Raw genomic sequence first — 18,271 nt, 5'->3', positions numbered from 1 at the left:
TGTTTTTAGAGTGTCAGCTGTTGTCGGTGTATTAAGTAAAGGGGTATCCTACCTAAACGGACTCCGTAGGGGACCTAGCAACTAGAGGAGCATACTACACAAGGTCTGGTCGGTCTTACGACCAGGTGCGGCCATAGCGACCAGTCTAACACCCGCACGACCAGTCTCCCTATACCATCACATATATCCGTGACCAGCCCCACTAGTCACAGGGCCAGATTTGACGCAACTTGTCCAGAGTGCTTTTTCTGATAAACCACTCAAGTGTTTTGTTTCCGCAGGGGCCTGCATCAGTGGATGAAGTCATGGACGACGCAGTTGGGTATTGTCCCGTTCTGTAGCATTAAATGTTGCGGGATAGAATTTTGCTGACCGGCACGGTGGCGCACGATGGATGGGATGTTGTTGGCAGCCTGACCAGGTAAGTGGATGGGGTCGGCGGAGAAAGGCATTTTCCTGTACCGTAGCATTAAATGCTGCGTGATAGAATTTTGCTGGCCGCCACAGTGTCGCACGACGGATGGGACGCCATCAGCAGCCCGACCAGGCAAGTGGATGGAGTCGACGCAAAAGGACCTTATCTTGTCCCGTAACATTAATTGTTGCGGGACGGAACTTTGCAGGCCAGCATGGTGGCGCACGGCACAAGTTGCATAGAACCCTCAGAGGAAGTGGGCATGTCTGGTCCTCTGTAATGATGGTTTGGGTTAGATATTAGGATGAACAGAGGTCTTCTGTTTGGACTCATATGTAGGTTCTCCTCCTCCCTGCTATATATAAGAGGACGAGGAGGAGGAGGCAGAGACTGGCTAAGACATCATCTGTAATTCAACTGAGATCCTTCATAACACACATATGACATAGGGCTATTATCCTCCGGGATGCCCGAATCTGTATAACTCCTTGTGTCCCCTCGTTCTTCGAACACACACACATCTGATTCCTGAAACACCATTGTCGGAGGATGAACTCCTCAAGCGGAGATCCTGAGGGACCCCTTTTGAGATTTGGCCAGGGGGGTAATTCTGAATCTACCTCGTACATGGATTTAATACGAATATGTGAGATGTAGGCGGACGGATGATCGTCTTTTTGTAGGAGTAAATGCTCGAGGGATTTTAGACAGGTTCGGACCGCACAGAGCGTAATACCCTACTCCTGTGTGTATGCTATTAATGCTCTTGAAATACCTCTCTCTGGATCTCTTGTGTTACAAGGTTTTTTATCTAAGTCTAGAGCTTCGATCTTGCTTCGAGCTTGGCGTACCTCTGCTCCGCTTCTCAGACTTGTGTGATATGCTTCTCCAGAACTTCTTCGATCCGTCAAAGCTTGTCTTTCTTCGGAGTGCACCCCCCTTTTATCCTGTTCGGGGAGGCTTGGCGTGCCCAGAAAGGAGGGCACGAGTTCTCATGAGCCATAAATGGAAAGTAACCATCATAGGGCTGCAGTTTGATGTTACAAGGGGTTAAAAATACGCCATCGGCCGGTCCTGTCGCCCATTACGCCCAACTTTAGTAGATGCAGGGGGGCTCATCGGGCAGCCGCCGAACTACCCCGCATGCCCTTTCGGTCAGAGCAGATCTGACACAGCAGGGGGCAGGCGATATGCCTTGAGCCCAGCGATGATATCTCCAAGCTGTTTCCTTTATGGGCCCCGCAGGGTGACGTGCGATGGGACCCGTCGCATTAAATGTCCCCACGCCTTCCTGCCAAGAGGTGGTAGGGACTGACATACTCAGTACAACAGGCGTGGGGGGAGTGGTTGGAAGTGACAGGCCATGCTCCATCTTAAATGCAGCATCGGGCCTCTCAACAATTGACACCTCGCCACTGAGCCCTTGTGGGGTCCACCGGCAAGGGTATTCTCAGGTCCTCGGGGAACTCTGGGTGCTCGGGGACTACTGTTCATAGCCCTCAGCTCCCTCTCCCGGATATGTCTCTTCTCGGTCCTCGGGGAACTCTGGGTACTCGAGGACCACTGTTCATGGCTCCGAGCGCCCCTCCCGGAACTGTCTCTTCTCGGGTCCTCGGGGAACTCTAGGTACTCGGGGATCACTGTTTATGGCCCCGAGCGCCCTCTTCCAGAACTGAGGCTTCTCGGATCCTCGAGGAACCCTGGGTACTCGAGGATCACTATTTATGGTCCCGAGCGCCCTCTCCCGGAACTGGCTCTTCTCGGTCCTCGGGGAGATAGTCCCCGAGGGAAGGCGCCACGTGACATTCTGCTGTCCTGACCTCAGGACTTGGAGACCCCTAGTTCCATATCACTGACAACTATCCACGCGTCCACTATCCAGCATACCCTGGAATCACTGTCAGGGATTTACCCCTGACAGCTGTCCTGAAATCAGAAGTTCCGATATGTAAGGTCGGAAGTTCCGATGCTAGTCGAAAATTCTGATGTTTTAAGAATCTGATACTCTCAGTTTGCTAGTTAGTTTCTAATCAAAAGTTTCAATATTTTAGTCAGAAGTTCCGATCTAAATCAGACTGTATAATATCCTCAAAGCCTTAGGTTCTCGATTGGGGTTGGTTCTAATTGAAAGTTCCTATCTAAGCATCGGAAGTTCAATGTGTGCTGGGAAAAGGCTGTAATGGCTAGTTTTCGATTGTTGGGATTCTTGGAATCGGGGGTTCGGATTGGGGGATCAAAAGTTTAGTACAGAATCTATCCAATGGCTAATTTTTAGAGTGGGGGTATAAATACCCATTAGCCTTATTTCGTTGGGCTGGTTTCTCAGAGGGCTTTGTGCTGCTCTTATAAGGTGTTTTGAACTTAGTGTTCCACCTTGAGTGATCTCCTTCCCTCTCTAACAAGATTTGGTAAAAATTAAATATTGGTGGCTTAGTGAGTAGAGAGAAGTGTGTAAGAGGTGTGGTGCTTTGGTAGCCTATAAATTGTCGCATAGGTTGCGTGTGTTTGAGAACACAATGTTGATTGTGGTATTCAAGAGTAACAAACTTCCGAACTTGTGCATGCATCGTCTCCTAGACGGCTTGGTGGTGGATTACCGATGATCTCCTCAAGTGAAGATTGTGAGGAGGTCCAGAAGTGGTTACAGAACTCGCCATCTCTAGAGTGGAGGAAAAATTGGCTATAATGGAGGCGAGGAGTGCATGTGTGCAATCTCGTGAGGAGAAGTGTTGAAAAAGACCCGACTTAAGTGTGACTGAGCTTCCTCAACGAAGACATAGGATATCGGTGAATATTCGAACTTCGAGAACAAATCATTTATCTCCGTATTTCCTTACACTTGTGCATTACTTTGATATCTATACTTATATGCTTATTTGTATGTGTATAGAGTTAATTTCGTGATTCTGAAATCTGTTGTTTTGAACTGATCAAAACTTCCGATTTTGGGAATTGGAACTTCCGTTGAACAGTAAAATCGAAACTTTTGATGAACAGTAATTTCAGAATTGTAGATTAGAGTTATCTTGCTTGATTTGAACAATCTTTGTCTCACTCTAAGATTGTAAGCTTCATATTGGTTTAGGACGTTTGTGCACTAGTTGAATCTAACATGTTTATGTTTTTTACATATAAAAAATCTGTTAGTTTATTTCTGCTACAAGTTTAGACCAAATAGTAAAAGGGATGAATTTTTGATAAAATGTATATTCACCCCCTTTATGCAGCATCATTGTCCTTTCAAAAATTGTAGAAGTAGGCTACCGTCGCCCGTCCATCGGGCGAGATCAAGTTGTCGCCCGATGAACGAGCGATACCTTATGGGTCCTGCTTGTTAGTTAATAAAAAAGCAGTAGACATATGGGGCCCTCAAGATCTCGCTCGTTCAGTGGACGGGAACTTGATCTCACCTGCTGAACGGGCGAGATCTTGCGCCAACAGCCCCACCAAAACATATCACCTATTGATCGGGCGAGTACGTGTGCACTATTCACTCAGCCAGTTCTTTTGTATGTTTCCACATTTTTTATTTAAATCTCGATTTTATCTAGAGTACGTGCGTGATTTAAAAATTCTAAACATTTTTATGAGTAAACAAGAGCTCACTAATAACCTATTTTAATTAGTTTGATAAAAAAAACCTAAACCAATATTTAATTAAAATTCTCCAAAACAGCTTACTTTTATAACTTATAGAAATTTTTAATGCATTGAATAAATTCCCAAAAATCAAGAAAAAAATCACTGATATTTTTATCATATGATGTACTAATTTATAAAAAAAATTCAACGCTCGGTTATTTGGTGAAAAAGTAAGTTACTTTGTAATGCTCTATTTATTTTTATTTTTTTTCATTTCATGTGACATTCTTTTTTCACTAAAGAGAATATCATTTGGAATGACAAAAATGCAAATAATTGGAGCATTATAAAGTAACTCACTTTCTCACCAAATAAAGTAGGGTTGAAAACTTTTTGATAAATTAGTACATCGTATGATAAGAATATTAGTGAATTTTTTCTGATTTTTGGAAATTTATTCAAGGAATTAAAAATTTCTATAAGTTATAAAAGTAGATTGCTTTGGAGAAATTTAATTAAATATTGGCTTATGCTTTTTTATCGTACCAATTAAAATGGATTGAATTTACTTATAAAAATATTTAGAATTTTTAAACCACTCATGTACTCTAGATAAAATCGAGACTTAAATGAAACAAATATGAAAATACACAACCGTACACACCAGACATGACTGGTTGAACAGTGAGCTATATGTTTTGATAGATCTACTTGCGCAAAATCTCACCTGTTCAACATGCGAGATTAAGGTCTCGCCTAGACCTTGTGAGCCCTACATATCCATCGGTTTTTTATTATCTACCAAACAGGACGCACCAGGTGTCGTCCATTCATTGGACCAAAACTTGATCTCAGCCAATGAATAGATGGCGATAGTCTACTTCTACGATTTTTTCAAAGCGTGTATTCTTATAAATATTAAAGAAAATATATATAAACAAAAAAAAATTCTTACCGAGTCGCCCGCCGTTCGATCTGTCATCTGCCTGTGACCTGAACTCCCTTGTCATCTGCCGCTGGCGCTGGGCTGCGATGTCATGTCAGTGCTGCCTGTATTGTTGCTGCCTCGTCGCGTCACAGTTGCAGCCTTGCGAGACGAGTGGGAAATGGACGGAACCGATGACGACTCGACGAGTCCATCATCGCCCTCATCGGGACCGGTGTTTTGGCTCTGAACGGTAGTCATTCGATTCATTCAGCAAACTCGATCAGCAGCAAGGTCTAAGGGCTTGTTTGGTACAATTTCTGGCTAGTTTCTCCTTAAAAATAAGGATTATGCTTCTAAACAGCCTGTTTTTAGGCAGCTTCTCCTAACAACGCCTTTTCTCATTGAATTAGAAGAGAAAAGTTGTCGGGCACCCGCTTCTACCATAAGCTTATGGCTTTTACGGACCTTAAAATAAAATTATCCCCATAGCTTAAAGAAAATTATCCACAAATACCATTACTACACCCGTTAGGCCAATTACAGCAGAGGAGTTATCCCATGCTGCAGTACCCATAAAGTACTGTAGCACTAGTAGTACTGTTTATAGAGGCTGACAGCGGGATCGGAGAGAGAAAAAGAGTAGTAGAAGGTAGGAAATAGGGTAGCTGCTGGAGATGAAAAAAATAAGAGATGCTATAATAGTAACAGGGGATGCTATAATAGTATTTTTGAGAATAAAAATTTAAGATAGCTGCTAGAGATGACCTTACTCCCCTGGCCCCCTGGCCTGACTCCGTGCTCCAGCACCCGACTCCACTCTGGAGCCACCACCCCTCTCCACAACCGAGCACCGCTCCTACAAGCTTCTCTAGAACCATCCTCACCGCACTCGAACTCTATGAGTCTGTTTGGTTTTTAGCCCCCGCTGCCAAGCCTAATTTTGATGAAGACCGATTATTTTATCTTTCATTTAGTTGGGGTCAAAATTTAGCCTAATCATAGAAATTTTAGCATTGCTCATACACAGTAAACAGAGAGTGGGCAACTTTTGGGCGGGCGATTCTCTCATAAACAAATTTTATAGTATCTTCCTACGAAAGAACTCCGTGAGACGCTGATCTGTATATCTTCTGATCCAACACTTGAGCTGAAGAGGAGAGAGAGAAAAGAGGATATATGTCATTACAAAGAAGAATGTCTTTTATAGATATGATCCTATAGAATTTACTTCGAATTCTCTTGCCCGCATTTTGGGTTAGCCCCATGGGAGCCAGAGATGACGTGTCAGCTAGCTGTTGGATGCATTAAATGTGTTGTGTTTTGGCTAATCTTATTTTTAATGGCAATATTTGCTAAACCATTTATCCGATTACAAACCTGAGTGAATCATCATGTTCTTTGTAGTTAAATCTACACATCAATACCCATGTTAACTATATTTTAATGCTAAAAAAAATTACTAATGTGTGAGGCCCTTACAATTTGGCTAAAATTTGGTATGTCTACTATTCAAACACCCTCTTCTAATTTTAATTTTTTAATTACCATAATTTTGACTTAGTCACAAACCAAACAATATTTTTCTACCAAATTTCATCGTTGCCTTAATTTTACCCATGACCAAAATTTAAATTGGCTCATTGGAGCCGCGAACCAAACACCCCTATGTGACCTCTCCCCCTCCCTCCCTCTCGGCCAATCTCTCGTTCCAAAACTCATCGGTTTCGTCAGAACTCATCCTCGACGGATCTATGGTTCGTGTGGCCCTGCATCCAGCGCGCCGTTCCCGTTCGTGAATCTAGGTTTCTTTTTCTGGGAGAAATGAAGTTCGGAGCATGCTATCGATCTTGAGTCATGTAGATATATTTATGCCGGCATTTTTCTGTGCCGACTTTGCCGGTAGATTCATAGGCTACATTTGGATCCTGTTGTACCGAGCTCGTATGGATTTGAGACCACGAATCTGTCGTTCCATTGATTGTGTGGATTTTACAGTTTGCGCGTTGAGTTATTTATGGAATTGGCCAAGCGCTGTGTTGTGAGGGCTCAAAACCTTTTATTTTGGTTGCTCGTATGGGCTACGGGATTAATTAGCGTAAATTTCAGCGTTCTTCGCAGATCGATTCTGTTCTAGTTTGTCCTACTTGTAAGCTTCAGAGAAGCCAGGTCAATAATAATCCTATCAATTTTGTTTCCTTAACCTGTTCCATCCATGGTTCATCAATGCGTGTGACCACCCAAAACCGTCCACGGGCGGTAACTGCACAGTAATTTGATGAAATTCGATGAAAATCGAATGAATTTTGTCGAATTTTTCATTTTTTTAATTTTGAATGTGAGTCTGATAAAAAAACGGTCGACTTAGGAATTCGGTGCGAACCAAATCGGCCAGTAACCAAGCGGTTACCAACTAATTTTCAAATCCGGGTTCCATCTAGTTGTCCAGTTTGCACTAACCTTTTATTTATAGAAAATGGCATGGCTTTCATGGCTCTATCATCTAAGTTTACAGAAGTTCTTAATTATGTGTATCGTATGGCAGACAATATTATCAAACCAAATGATCCAAACTTTACTATAGTGTATAGTAAATTTTGTGAGCCTAGCTTTTAGCCTCATTACAAGAATGCCATTGGTGTTATAGATGGGACCTATATTCTTGTAAATGTGCCACTATCAAAACAAGTTGTGTATATTGATCGGCACGGATATTCTAGTCATAATGTAATGACTATTTATGATTTCAACATGAGATTTATATTTGTCGTAGAATGATGGCTTGGATCAGCTCATGCCACTCGTATGGTTTTAGATTTTTTTAATCAAGTGCAAAGACCACTTTCCACATTCTTCGAAAGGTATTACTTTGTTTTCTCTCTCTATATCTTACTTTTATCTTAATATATTGAGAGTTTGTTTTTTAACATGAAAGTATTATCGGGTTGACTCGGGTACCTAAATCGAAAGTGTTATCTTGCTCCCTAAAGGGTCTAAGGTACCATGTACCTAATTTCATATATAGTAGTCGACTAATTGGATTGAAGAAGATATTCAATTATGCTCATTGATCGCTCCAGAATGTTATTGAATGTTCTTTTGGTATTCTTAAGATGAAATGATGTATTATTCTAAATTTACTAGTCTACCTAATGGACAAGCAAAAGAAAATCATAATTGCTATCATAACTCTACATAATTTTATTAGTGATAGTCAGTTATGCGATGAACATTTTGATGGACTAGAGTCAGATGAGACATATGTCCATAGAGAGATTGGACCTAATACCAATGCAGATGATGTTGTGAGCGATACAGATATGGGTAAACTTCGTGATGCTATTGTAGCAGTTTTGGTGTCTTCGTAATGACTTACATATTAAAGTGTTATCTTTTGTTAAACTCATATGAACTACATGATGGCTATTAATATATATTTAAATTATAATTTGTGTCTACATGGAATGTAGTATTCTTCTCAAATTTTTCTTGCTAATATTGTTATAAAAATTCTTTTAAAGAAAAATAAAAAAGTAATGAGATATCAATGCCTAAACTAAACCAATAGCAAATAAGTCATCATATTTCTAGGGGTATCATAGTTTTTTCATACTCAGAACAGACAATCAGTCGTATGAAAAGCAGGACTGTCAAACGGGCTACTTCTTCATCCAACAGCTTCTCAGGACAGCTAGCTTCTCAGGAAAGCCAGTTTATCAAAAGAATCCTCAGAGAAAAAAAAAAGCTATGTCAAATAGGATCTAAGGATAGTGCTAGCCTAGGAAACATAAATGTAAATCTTCACAACTAAGGGTCAGTTTTAGCATTTCGTCAGGTTCCAACCAGTCGAGAACAGAATTTGTCCAAGTCTCGAAAGATGAGAAATTTTAAGTGGAGTGGAGGACCAGGCAGTTTATTTGGTCCTAAATAAGTCTTCGCCACTCTGGGCCCCATGTACGAAGTGGTGTCTTGCACTTGATCAGCCGTATTTCCAGACACGAGTCGTAGTTAGACTCCACGCGACTCGGCTTGCCAAGGTTCTCGCGACTCATGTCCTGCCGCCGCCCATCGGTCCCCCTCCTCCTGATCCGGCGACCTCGCTGGCGGCGAGAGGAGCGGGGATCCTCCATATGCAAAGATCTAGCAGCTTTTGCAGGTTTAATATCTACAGAATTTTCCTTCGTTGGCTGCTTCGATGTGGCAACGGAATAGGATTTCGGCCTTTTCATGCTTTTCCCAGCAACTGCATTGGCTCTCACGAGGTCTCTAGTAATAGGAAAATCTTTAGATTTGCTTTTTCTATTTGGGAATAGGAGATAGCTTTTTCCATTTTGCGGGTTTTATTTATAAGTCATCGTCCTCACTGGTGGAGGCGACAGAAGATGCTTCTGGGTTACCAGCTTTAGTGGATTCAAAGATGATGAGGCTTGATTTTTTTTTCTTCCTCAACCATATTAAGCGGTGTAGCTACCTATACCCATATCGGCTTGTAAGACGCTAGATCTTGCGATGATTCCAATGTTTATGGTTGCTCGATAGCTAGATCTTGCGATGATTCCAATGTTTAGGGTTGCTCGATAGATCTTGTTGTATGATTTGATCTCGGCTTCCGAGATGTTGGATATTGTGGTGATTCTAATGTTTGGGGTTGTTCAATTAATCTGGTTGTAAGATTTAATTTTGACTTTAATATTCTACCTTGTTTCGGTCCAGTGAAGCGATGCAATAGGCGGCGAAAGAGAAAAGGGACAGAGAAGATAAGGTGCTAGATGTAATTTATTTATAATTTGCTTGTCTTTCATGGTTTTTGATATAAGGGGTTTGTAGTTCTCAATTTTTTAATATAATCTCCTTTCATTGGGAAAAAAATGGCGTCTTGCACTTTTGATGCGCTAAAGTTAACACAATAAATCAAAAGTTTAATTACCTGCCCGAATAAACAACTAGCGCGATTTCCTCGTCGCCAGCGGCGTCACATGATCAACCAAGCCACTACACCTAACCTGTTGACTTCTAGAGCTAGTTAATCAGTCACGCGAAGCAAGATCCGGCGGCATGGGCTCCGGCGAACGCGCAGGGGAGATGGAGATCTCCAGGGTGGACCTCCGCGGGGTGGAGCCCGGCGGGCCGGGGTGGGAGGACGCTCGCGCCGCAGTGACCGCGTCCATGGCGGCGCACGGCTGCGTCGTCGTCGCGCACGACGCGCTCGGCCCGGACCTCCGGCGCGCGCTGTTCGGCCGCGCCCTGCCGGAGCTCTTCGCGCTCCCGCTGGAGACCAAGCAGCGGAACGTCTCCGCCGTGGGGAAGTACAGGGGATACATGGGGCAAATCCCGGGCATGGCGTGGGAGAGCGTCCGCGTCGCGGAGGCCAGCGACGCCGGCAGCGTCCGCGAGTTCGCCGACCTCCTCTGGCCGCAGGGCAACCCGGAGTTCTGGTAAGACCGCCTGCTTAATTCTTGGCCGTCTCTTGCCTTCTTGCACTGGTTCTGACGAAAGTACTTCGCCATGGAAATTTCTCCCTTGTGGTGTCCGCCCAGTGAGACAATCGTGTCGTTCGCCAAGAACATGCTGAAGCTGGAGCAGATGGTGGAGACGATGACACTGGAGGGCCTCGGCGTCCGGGGAGAGAGCATCAACGCCCACCTCGGCTTGCTCACCCAAGGCTTCCGGCTGTCGCACTACGGCGCGCCGCTGGACAAGGTGACCAGCGTGTCCATGCAGCCGCACCGCGACGACAGCATGACCACCGCTATCGTGCAGCACGAGGTGGAAGGTCTCGAGGTGCACGTCGGGGACGGGCGCTGGCTCGCCGTCCCTCCCGAGCCGGAAACGTTCACCTTCGTCGCCGGCGAGCAGTTCACGGTACGAATCAGCCACGCTTCTCCGAGCCGTCACGATTCCTCTCGATGGTTCTCACGCCGTAGAGACGTGCCTATGTGTCGTGCAGGTCGTCACGAACGGGCGGGTGCCGGCGTGCCTCCACCGCGTGAGGACGCCGAGCAACCGCGAGCGGTTCGCGGTGCTGTTCGGCCGCCGGCGCAAGGACGGCGTCGCTGTGCGCGCGTTGGACGACCTCGTCGACGCGGAGCACCCCCTGATGTTCAACCCATTGAAGCACGAGGAGTACTCCAAGTTTCGTTACACGGAGGAAGCGAGCAAATTCGATGATCCATTAAAGGCTTACTGCGGAGTGGAGAAGGACGGAACCATGGAGTGATCACGCAGCTCGCATGCCAGCTTAATTATTGTTCCATGCTGATTCGCTATTGTTATCTACTAAGTGATGTTCTGGGTTGCATGTAGCCGAATCATCAGTGTCTTTTACATATTGAAATTAACACTTAAAAATAATACATATAGATTTGTCTTGAAAATTATATTCATGATGTCACGACGTATAGATTTGTCTTGAAAATTATATTCATGATCTCACAATTTAGCTATACATTGAGATAATTTATTATAGAAATTAGTGATTCCAAGCTATACTTTGAAAAATATGTCAACACCCAAAGTCCCAAATCGACTCTTTTTTTTTTAACCAAGGGATTAGCTCAAATAGCTTCGCTTAGATCTTTTCATACAGAAGTGAAGAACAGATCAATTGATTATATTGTTTTATGAAACCTCCCTTATTTCATTATTTGTACCTGTGCCAATGTGGATAACTTTACTATTCTCATATTGATGGGAGTGCTGTTTAACTTCTGGAACTTTGTTTGTGGCAGCAATCAATTTTGCAAGGGGTCCTGATTAAAAGAGCAACACATGACGAGCATGGGTGGTAGATCCGATGCAACACCAAGCGGATAGCAATTCACGAACATAAAAATTTCACTAGGACATAAAGATATATGGCTTATCAGAATTGATGATTAGATGATCAATTTTGATATTGATTCTTTTGATATTTTTGTCTATTTGTAACATGAGTTTGATCATTTTGGGATCAATTTCTTCATCGTTTGATGAGTTTTGATTATTCTTTTTATAGCTCTCTTCATCTTCATTTGCATCATCTTCGTTTGAGCTTGACTCTTTCTCTTGTCTTCTAATTTTCATCTTTATATGTGGGTATGATACTTGCTTGTTTGTGAGAGTAATGTTCTTGATATTGGATGAGGAAAAGCCTTCCACTCTCATATCCATGGTTATCTCAGGGACAATAATCTTATCGAGCACTTGACTTGTAGTCATCTTCTTGATGTCGTTATTATCGTAGATGATAAAGACTATCAACTTTTGCTTTGGAGGAAGAGCTTGAAGTATTCTTCTCACCACTTGATCATCGTCAATTGGCGTCAAATCTAGCACATTGATCTCATTGACAATAGTATTCAAATATGAGTACATATTATTAGTATTTTTACGGGTAAATTGTTTGATGCTATTGAGCTTAGTAATAAGCACATGATATTTTGCATTGTGCACATCCTTTGTGCCTTCATAAATTTCAATGAGACTAGTCTAAATATCATGTGCATTAGTGAGAGAATAAACATGATTAAATACATCAATATTTAAAGATGGTAAAAGGACACTATTCGCTAATGTATCTAATTGTCTCTCCTTATTGGTGATACGAGGTGTCATCCCTTTCTCGGTGACTCTCCAAATATCTAGACCCTTTGCAAATAACAAAACTTTAGAATTTTTTAATGGGAGAAATTTGTGCCATCGAAAAGTAGAACGCTATGGGTATCCATTCCAACCCCAAACGTCACAACTCTAGGATGTTAAGCCTATCAAGAGCACAAAACTCGGATACCAATTATGAGGAACGATGACGTTCTAAGAGGAGAGTGGGGGTGATTTATGACACTTAGAAACTATTCGGCTCCAAAAACTTCACAAGATAAATTTATCTTAATTTCTATCTAAATGTGCTCTAGATTTCTCTAGTGTGTCTACTCTACCGCTTAAGAGGATTGCAACCTACTCTAGCAAGGTAAATTACAAGTATGTAAATACAGAAATATAAATAAGGTAGAGAGATAAACTCGGCACAAGAGATTTTTATCCCGTGGTATCGGTGGCATGAATGTTGCTCCTAGTTCACGTTAGAGATCTATAAAGGATATATTCACAGTCAACACCCGATCACGGCTATTGAGCCACCAAGTAACAAAGACAAGGTCTCAACTTAGATAAACCACCAAGCCACCAAGGCAAGATCTCACCACAAATCTCTCTTCCGGTCTCTTACCGTCATGATCACTTCGGAACTTGAGCCACCAAGGTAAGGGTCTCCACGTCCTTGTATATGTGTCTTACCGTCACTCCACATCAAGTCGAAGGGTCAACAAATTTAAGCCACCAAGGTCCAAGATACCGGCGAGTCACCAAGATTCCAAGACGCCGATGTACTGCTCGATACAAGGTATTTTTTTTCCATTTTGACCCTTTTTGCAAACTATTTTGGAAAATGGACCGGTAGCAAAACTATTTTCAGTTTTGACCCCCCAGTTCCATGCTAGTGGCTCTAGCGTGGATGTTAGCCATGTTCGAGCCAGTAATAATGGCATGGATATTGGTGCCAGCGTGCCACGCTGCGAGGAGCGATGCTAACGGGGATCCAACGTGGCCCATGCTCCGCGCCAAGAACTCTGGTGAGGTCCTTTCATATCCCGTGCCACGAGCTCTGGCGCGGACCCCCCGACACATAAATCCCCGCGTGGGCTCATCTTCCTTCTATTCTCCAGTCTTCTTTCCTGAACCGAGCCGTACACAGGACGGCTTCCCCTCCCCACCCTCTTCACCACCCCTCTCAAATCCGTATTTTTGTTGGTTTTAACCGTGATTTTTCATCGGAATCCGATTGTCAAGGTAAACTTGTCCATCTTCCCTTAATTTCTCCTCCGATTCTACCATACTCATGTGGGTTTGAGTGGAAACCCTAGATGTAATTTGTGGTACGAAATTGGTCGTTCTAGTTGATGAATTATGGTTTGGAATGGTTAGAAATGCAATGTAGGTTGCATATGATTGAATATTTGTTCTGGAACAAAAGTTGATACTATTTTCAAATGCCCACATAATATGATGTTGTGATGGGTTACAGTGTTGGCATAGAACAAATTGATGAATTTGTGCAATGAATTTGCTCATTGAAGTAGTGGACAGTGAATTTGTGGGTTGAAATTGTGTGCAATGATTTTTTAGAAGATGGTAACTAAGTTTATTATGTAGGATTTGGTAGAGTTGAACGTAAAAATGTTTGGTGCATGTTAAATTCGTAATGGATTGGTGTTTATGCAGTTGTATGATACGATAAACCATTTGTGGCGTAAGCAAAAGTGGGCACACGTCGGCAAGGACTATCCCGATGTTAGTTGTAAAGATGCCCCCGTTCCTCCCGCTCTTCCTGTCCCGACTTGTGACTGTGGTAAGCCTGTCGTGGTCCTTCAGTCCCTATATAAAGATATTGCTGGACGCGTATACTACATGTGCAAGGATTATCGTTTGAGTGTATATTTATTTTGGGTTAGGGTAGAAGCATATGACATTACTTTTGCTGACATGATGTTTTAATAATTTACAGAAGTGAGAGATGTGCTACTTCTTCCAATGGATTGATGGGCCTGAGATGTATGACCCGAGGATTTTGAAGGTGAAACGATTTACTCAGTATTCGAAGCCATATGACAAGTTTGTTCGTTAGGTTCCTTCTCCACCAAATCCACCAAAACTGACCTATAAAGAGAAATCAGATTTGAGGGGAAAACGTGTAGCGGATCCTCCGTTATGCAACTATGGGAAGCGAAACGTGTTTTGTGAACCTTCAGGGGGATCTCCTTACTTCCGTTGTGAAGGGATAAAGAAGGTAAAAACTGGGCAATGTAGCTTGTTTACAATTTGAATGAGATATAAGTAGATGTCATGTACCTTGTACCATGAATTTGAATGCAGCGCCATGGTGCTACTTGTAACTTTCAGGATTTGTTGTACTGTCCCGATGGTGAATGGATGGAGGAGGAAGAGGATAAAGGGAAAGGAAAAAGGGTGATAGAACCATGTCGTCCAAGGAGAGCTATAGAGGATCAAGAGGCAACGGCTAAGGCGATGCAAATGGAGATAATGAAGGCACTTGTTGCTAATTTGCCTATGCTTATCCTGGACGATGATGATGATGATGACGCTGATGATGAGTTGATCTATAATGGGGCGGCCGATTAGTATTATGGGTTAGTTGGCTGGGTATGTGGATGCGTTGGACCTATCTATTATTTGTTAGGTGTAATGTTGTGAACTATTTTATGAGCTTAATGTGTAATCGTCGATGATTGTACTATGTGAACCATATCATCGATGATTTGTGAGCTTAATCTGTTATCCCCAGTTTGCATGGCGAGTTTGATTGGTCAATGTGGCTAATTTGGTTGATTCCTGGAACAGTTCTTGTGCACTCCCTACTATGCCTCAGCCACTACTTCTGCTCCCTTGAGTAATCACCAGCCTACAAACTCCTTGTATCCTGTGGTCGTGGGGTTGGTGCCTGCTGAGCTGGTTGAGTTGGTTCCTTCGGCGCGGAACAATGGAATCTTCGTACCAAAAACTTTGGCGCGGAGAGGTCGCTCACCCTGCCACCCACCAAACTCTCTGTATCATTGGCGCTGGATTGGTCATTACCCACGCCAAATACTTTGGCGCGGATAGGTCGCCCGCCTAGCCCCCCACCAAACTCTTTGTATCGTTGGCGCTGGACTGCTCATAGCCCACTCCAATACCATTGGTGCTGGACTGCTCATAACCCGCGCGAATACCGTGGAACCTCATGCACACGCCTGGGTACAGTAGCACTTCTGCGCCAAATTCTTTTGCGCGGAGTATTCACAGTCCAGTGCCAGCGATACAAAGAGTTCAGTGGGGGTAGCCTGGTTGATCTGTTCGTGCCAGAGTATTTAGCGCGGAGCATCCGCAGAACCGCGCCAATTTCTTTGGCGCGGAATTCCTACATTCCAGGCAAATCCTCGCCAGTTTGCATTCGTGGCAAAGGCACATTCTGGGCACTTGTCATACAAAATCCTGGCAGCAGCAGCAGAGTCACAGATATAGTTTCTCAAGCCAAAACATTGCATAGTTACACAGCTCATTGTTTTAACAGATTTCATACTGACTTCATACAGATTCAAGTCCATAGTTCATACATAGCGGATTGTTCACAGAGTTTAACAGAGTGCATACAGAGTCATACACAGAGTTCATACAGAGTCATATACATTCCGACAGAGTCATGCACATATACTTCATACATAGCCATAGTGACATGGTCATAAACATAGCACATGCATTTCACCTATTGCCTGTGGTGGCGTCCTAGAGCAAGTGTACCAGGAGTGTACTTCTTGGGCTATTTATGACGACGCTCTCCTTGAATCGCTAGAGACGTATTGATGTAACGGTCATGGGGCTTTTTGCGAGGACGTGCCTGCGACACCTGTGAGCCCGATGGTGCATCGACAAGCTGGGATGATCCTATCTCCTCAGGGCCTTCCACATCTTGTTCCTCCTCGGCCTCTTCATCCTCGAACACATTGACATGTCCCTCCTCCTCGTACTCACTTGTCGTGGGTCCCTTGTGGCGTGAACCTCCCGAGGTGGCAGCACTTGCTGAATGGGAAGGACCTCGTGACCTCGATCCGCTGGCTGCTGGATGTGGGGGAAGGACAACATCATCGACGGGGCCACGACATCCAAGACGGGTAGCCATCTTGCGGCACCTGGAACGCAAACGCTGCAATCATGAAATGTATGGAGTGAGAACTACAAATAATGATCATAGAAACACATGGTCAAAAACGCGTGTTCGTTGACGTAACTCAACAAAATGCCTAAGAGTAATCGACTCATTGGGAGCTCCAATGAGTGTCCCTAGTGCAAGCCCAGCCTCATTGACAGTCCTAAGCAGCTCGTGTGCCTATTTACAAATTCACATAAAATATGTAATATAGGTAACACAAAAATTATGTAAGTGCAAATGAGATTATTAGTAAGCCTTACCACCCGGTCTGCAACTGGGGCACCCTCTACTTCGGTTCCTTCACGAACTCCCCTGTCGAATTCATTGTTCACCTCGTCGTCGGACTCGTCCTCCAACATATCCGCCTGTGTCCATCTAGGCCTCAAGTGAACACGGTAGTTTGCATGATACCACTAAAGGTACCAGTTGAATTGTCCAACATCGTGCTCAAGGGGCTGAATGACATTGTTGGCTTCAAAGTGATGGAACTCATTGATGTAGCGTTGGTGCTTGTGAAGCCGGTCTGTAATCTTCTTACACTTTTGCCTATCCATTCTGTTGTATATATAGGGAGTCGTAAATACGATGAAGTAACATGGAAAAAAGGGGGAGACACGAAAACATTAGGCGTACTTGTGGAGGTCGATGCTAGTAGAGAACGGCTCCGGTAGACAAGGTTGCCACCTCCCGAATTGCCTCATGACCCTATGCGGGAGGTGGTACTCGACCGCATAGAAGCAAATCAAGGGGCATCTTGTCACGCCCCGACATAGGGTCCAGCAGTAACAGTTGCCACATGTTTATACGAACTTTGATAAACATGTAAGGCTGAGATGGAAATTCAAATTTCATTATATCAATAACTCCTCTGAAACTACTCTATTTATTACATCTGATATCGCGGAAGCTAAAATAATCAAGTGGAAAAATATCAACTACTAGATGGATTTATTTTCCCTCCCGTTGGCTACGTCTATGGCTCGTCTTCATGCCCCGACATTGGTTCGGTGGCATGACCATCACTGCTTTCAGCTGCAAAAAAAAAAAATAGATTAAAGCAAGGGTGAGTACGATAAATCACACTCAGCCAACAGACACACAAAATAGTAGATTATTTCACAAGGGCTATTTTTTTTTCTTTAGTAAAACTCTGGTGTTACACATGACCACAAGCTTCCCAATTCGGGAGTCACAGGGGTGAAATTTCGCACTTTTTAATCTCTTAAGAGGGGTACTCCGACATCAGCAGTCCCTACTAGAACCTAAGTCCCAGCAGAGCTGAGCCCTTAATCCCATGAGCAACAACAACCTTGACTTACTAGTATCGGTTGCTCCTACGGATCTATCACCGATTACTCTGTTCTGTACAAGAGTCATTCTCTGTGGAGAACTCAGACAGTCCCACACCTGAACTATGATCGGTGCACAATATGTTTGCTGTCGTAACACCAGCATTTTACAATATAAAATCAAAACAAACTACTCATAATGCATACTGTAAAAAGGTACGCATGCATATATTAACGTAAGAACACGAAGAGAGAGCATAAGCTACTAGGGTGGTCCGCTTGCCTGCTCTGCACCGCGGTTGGCCAACACTGAGCTACCT

General features: G+C 43.6%; 1 protein-coding gene across 1 annotated transcript; it reads left to right on the top strand.

Moving 5' to 3' along the window:
* The first annotated feature begins 9,746 nt into the window (after positions 1–9,746).
* Positions 9,747–11,562, top strand: LOC133896479 (probable inactive 2-oxoglutarate-dependent dioxygenase AOP2). Its single transcript, XM_062337096.1, has 3 exons — positions 9,747–10,357; positions 10,460–10,784; positions 10,870–11,562. The coding sequence occupies exons 1-3, from the start codon at positions 9,978–9,980 to the stop codon at positions 11,137–11,139; spliced, it is 975 nt and encodes a 324-aa protein (XP_062193080.1). The 5' UTR covers positions 9,747–9,977; the 3' UTR covers positions 11,140–11,562.
* The last annotated feature ends 6,709 nt before the right edge of the window (positions 11,563–18,271 follow it).

Source organism: Phragmites australis, chromosome 16 (assembly GCF_958298935.1).
Source record: "Phragmites australis chromosome 16, lpPhrAust1.1, whole genome shotgun sequence".
NCBI lineage: Eukaryota > Viridiplantae > Streptophyta > Magnoliopsida > Poales > Poaceae > Phragmites > Phragmites australis.
Note: the sequence above shows the minus strand (reverse complement) of the source record. Positions and strands in the feature narration are given on the sequence as shown.

Coding starts and splice junctions, on each gene's coding strand:
- LOC133896479 (XM_062337096.1), top strand. CDS start 9,978: ATGGGCTCCGGCGAACGCGCAGGGGAGATGGAGATCTCCAGGGTGGAC. Junction 10,358..10,459: donor CAGGGCAACCCGGAGTTCTG/GTAAGACCGCCT, acceptor GTGTCCGCCCAG/TGAGACAATCGTGTCGTTCG. Junction 10,785..10,869: donor TCGCCGGCGAGCAGTTCACG/GTACGAATCAGC, acceptor TGTGTCGTGCAG/GTCGTCACGAACGGGCGGGT.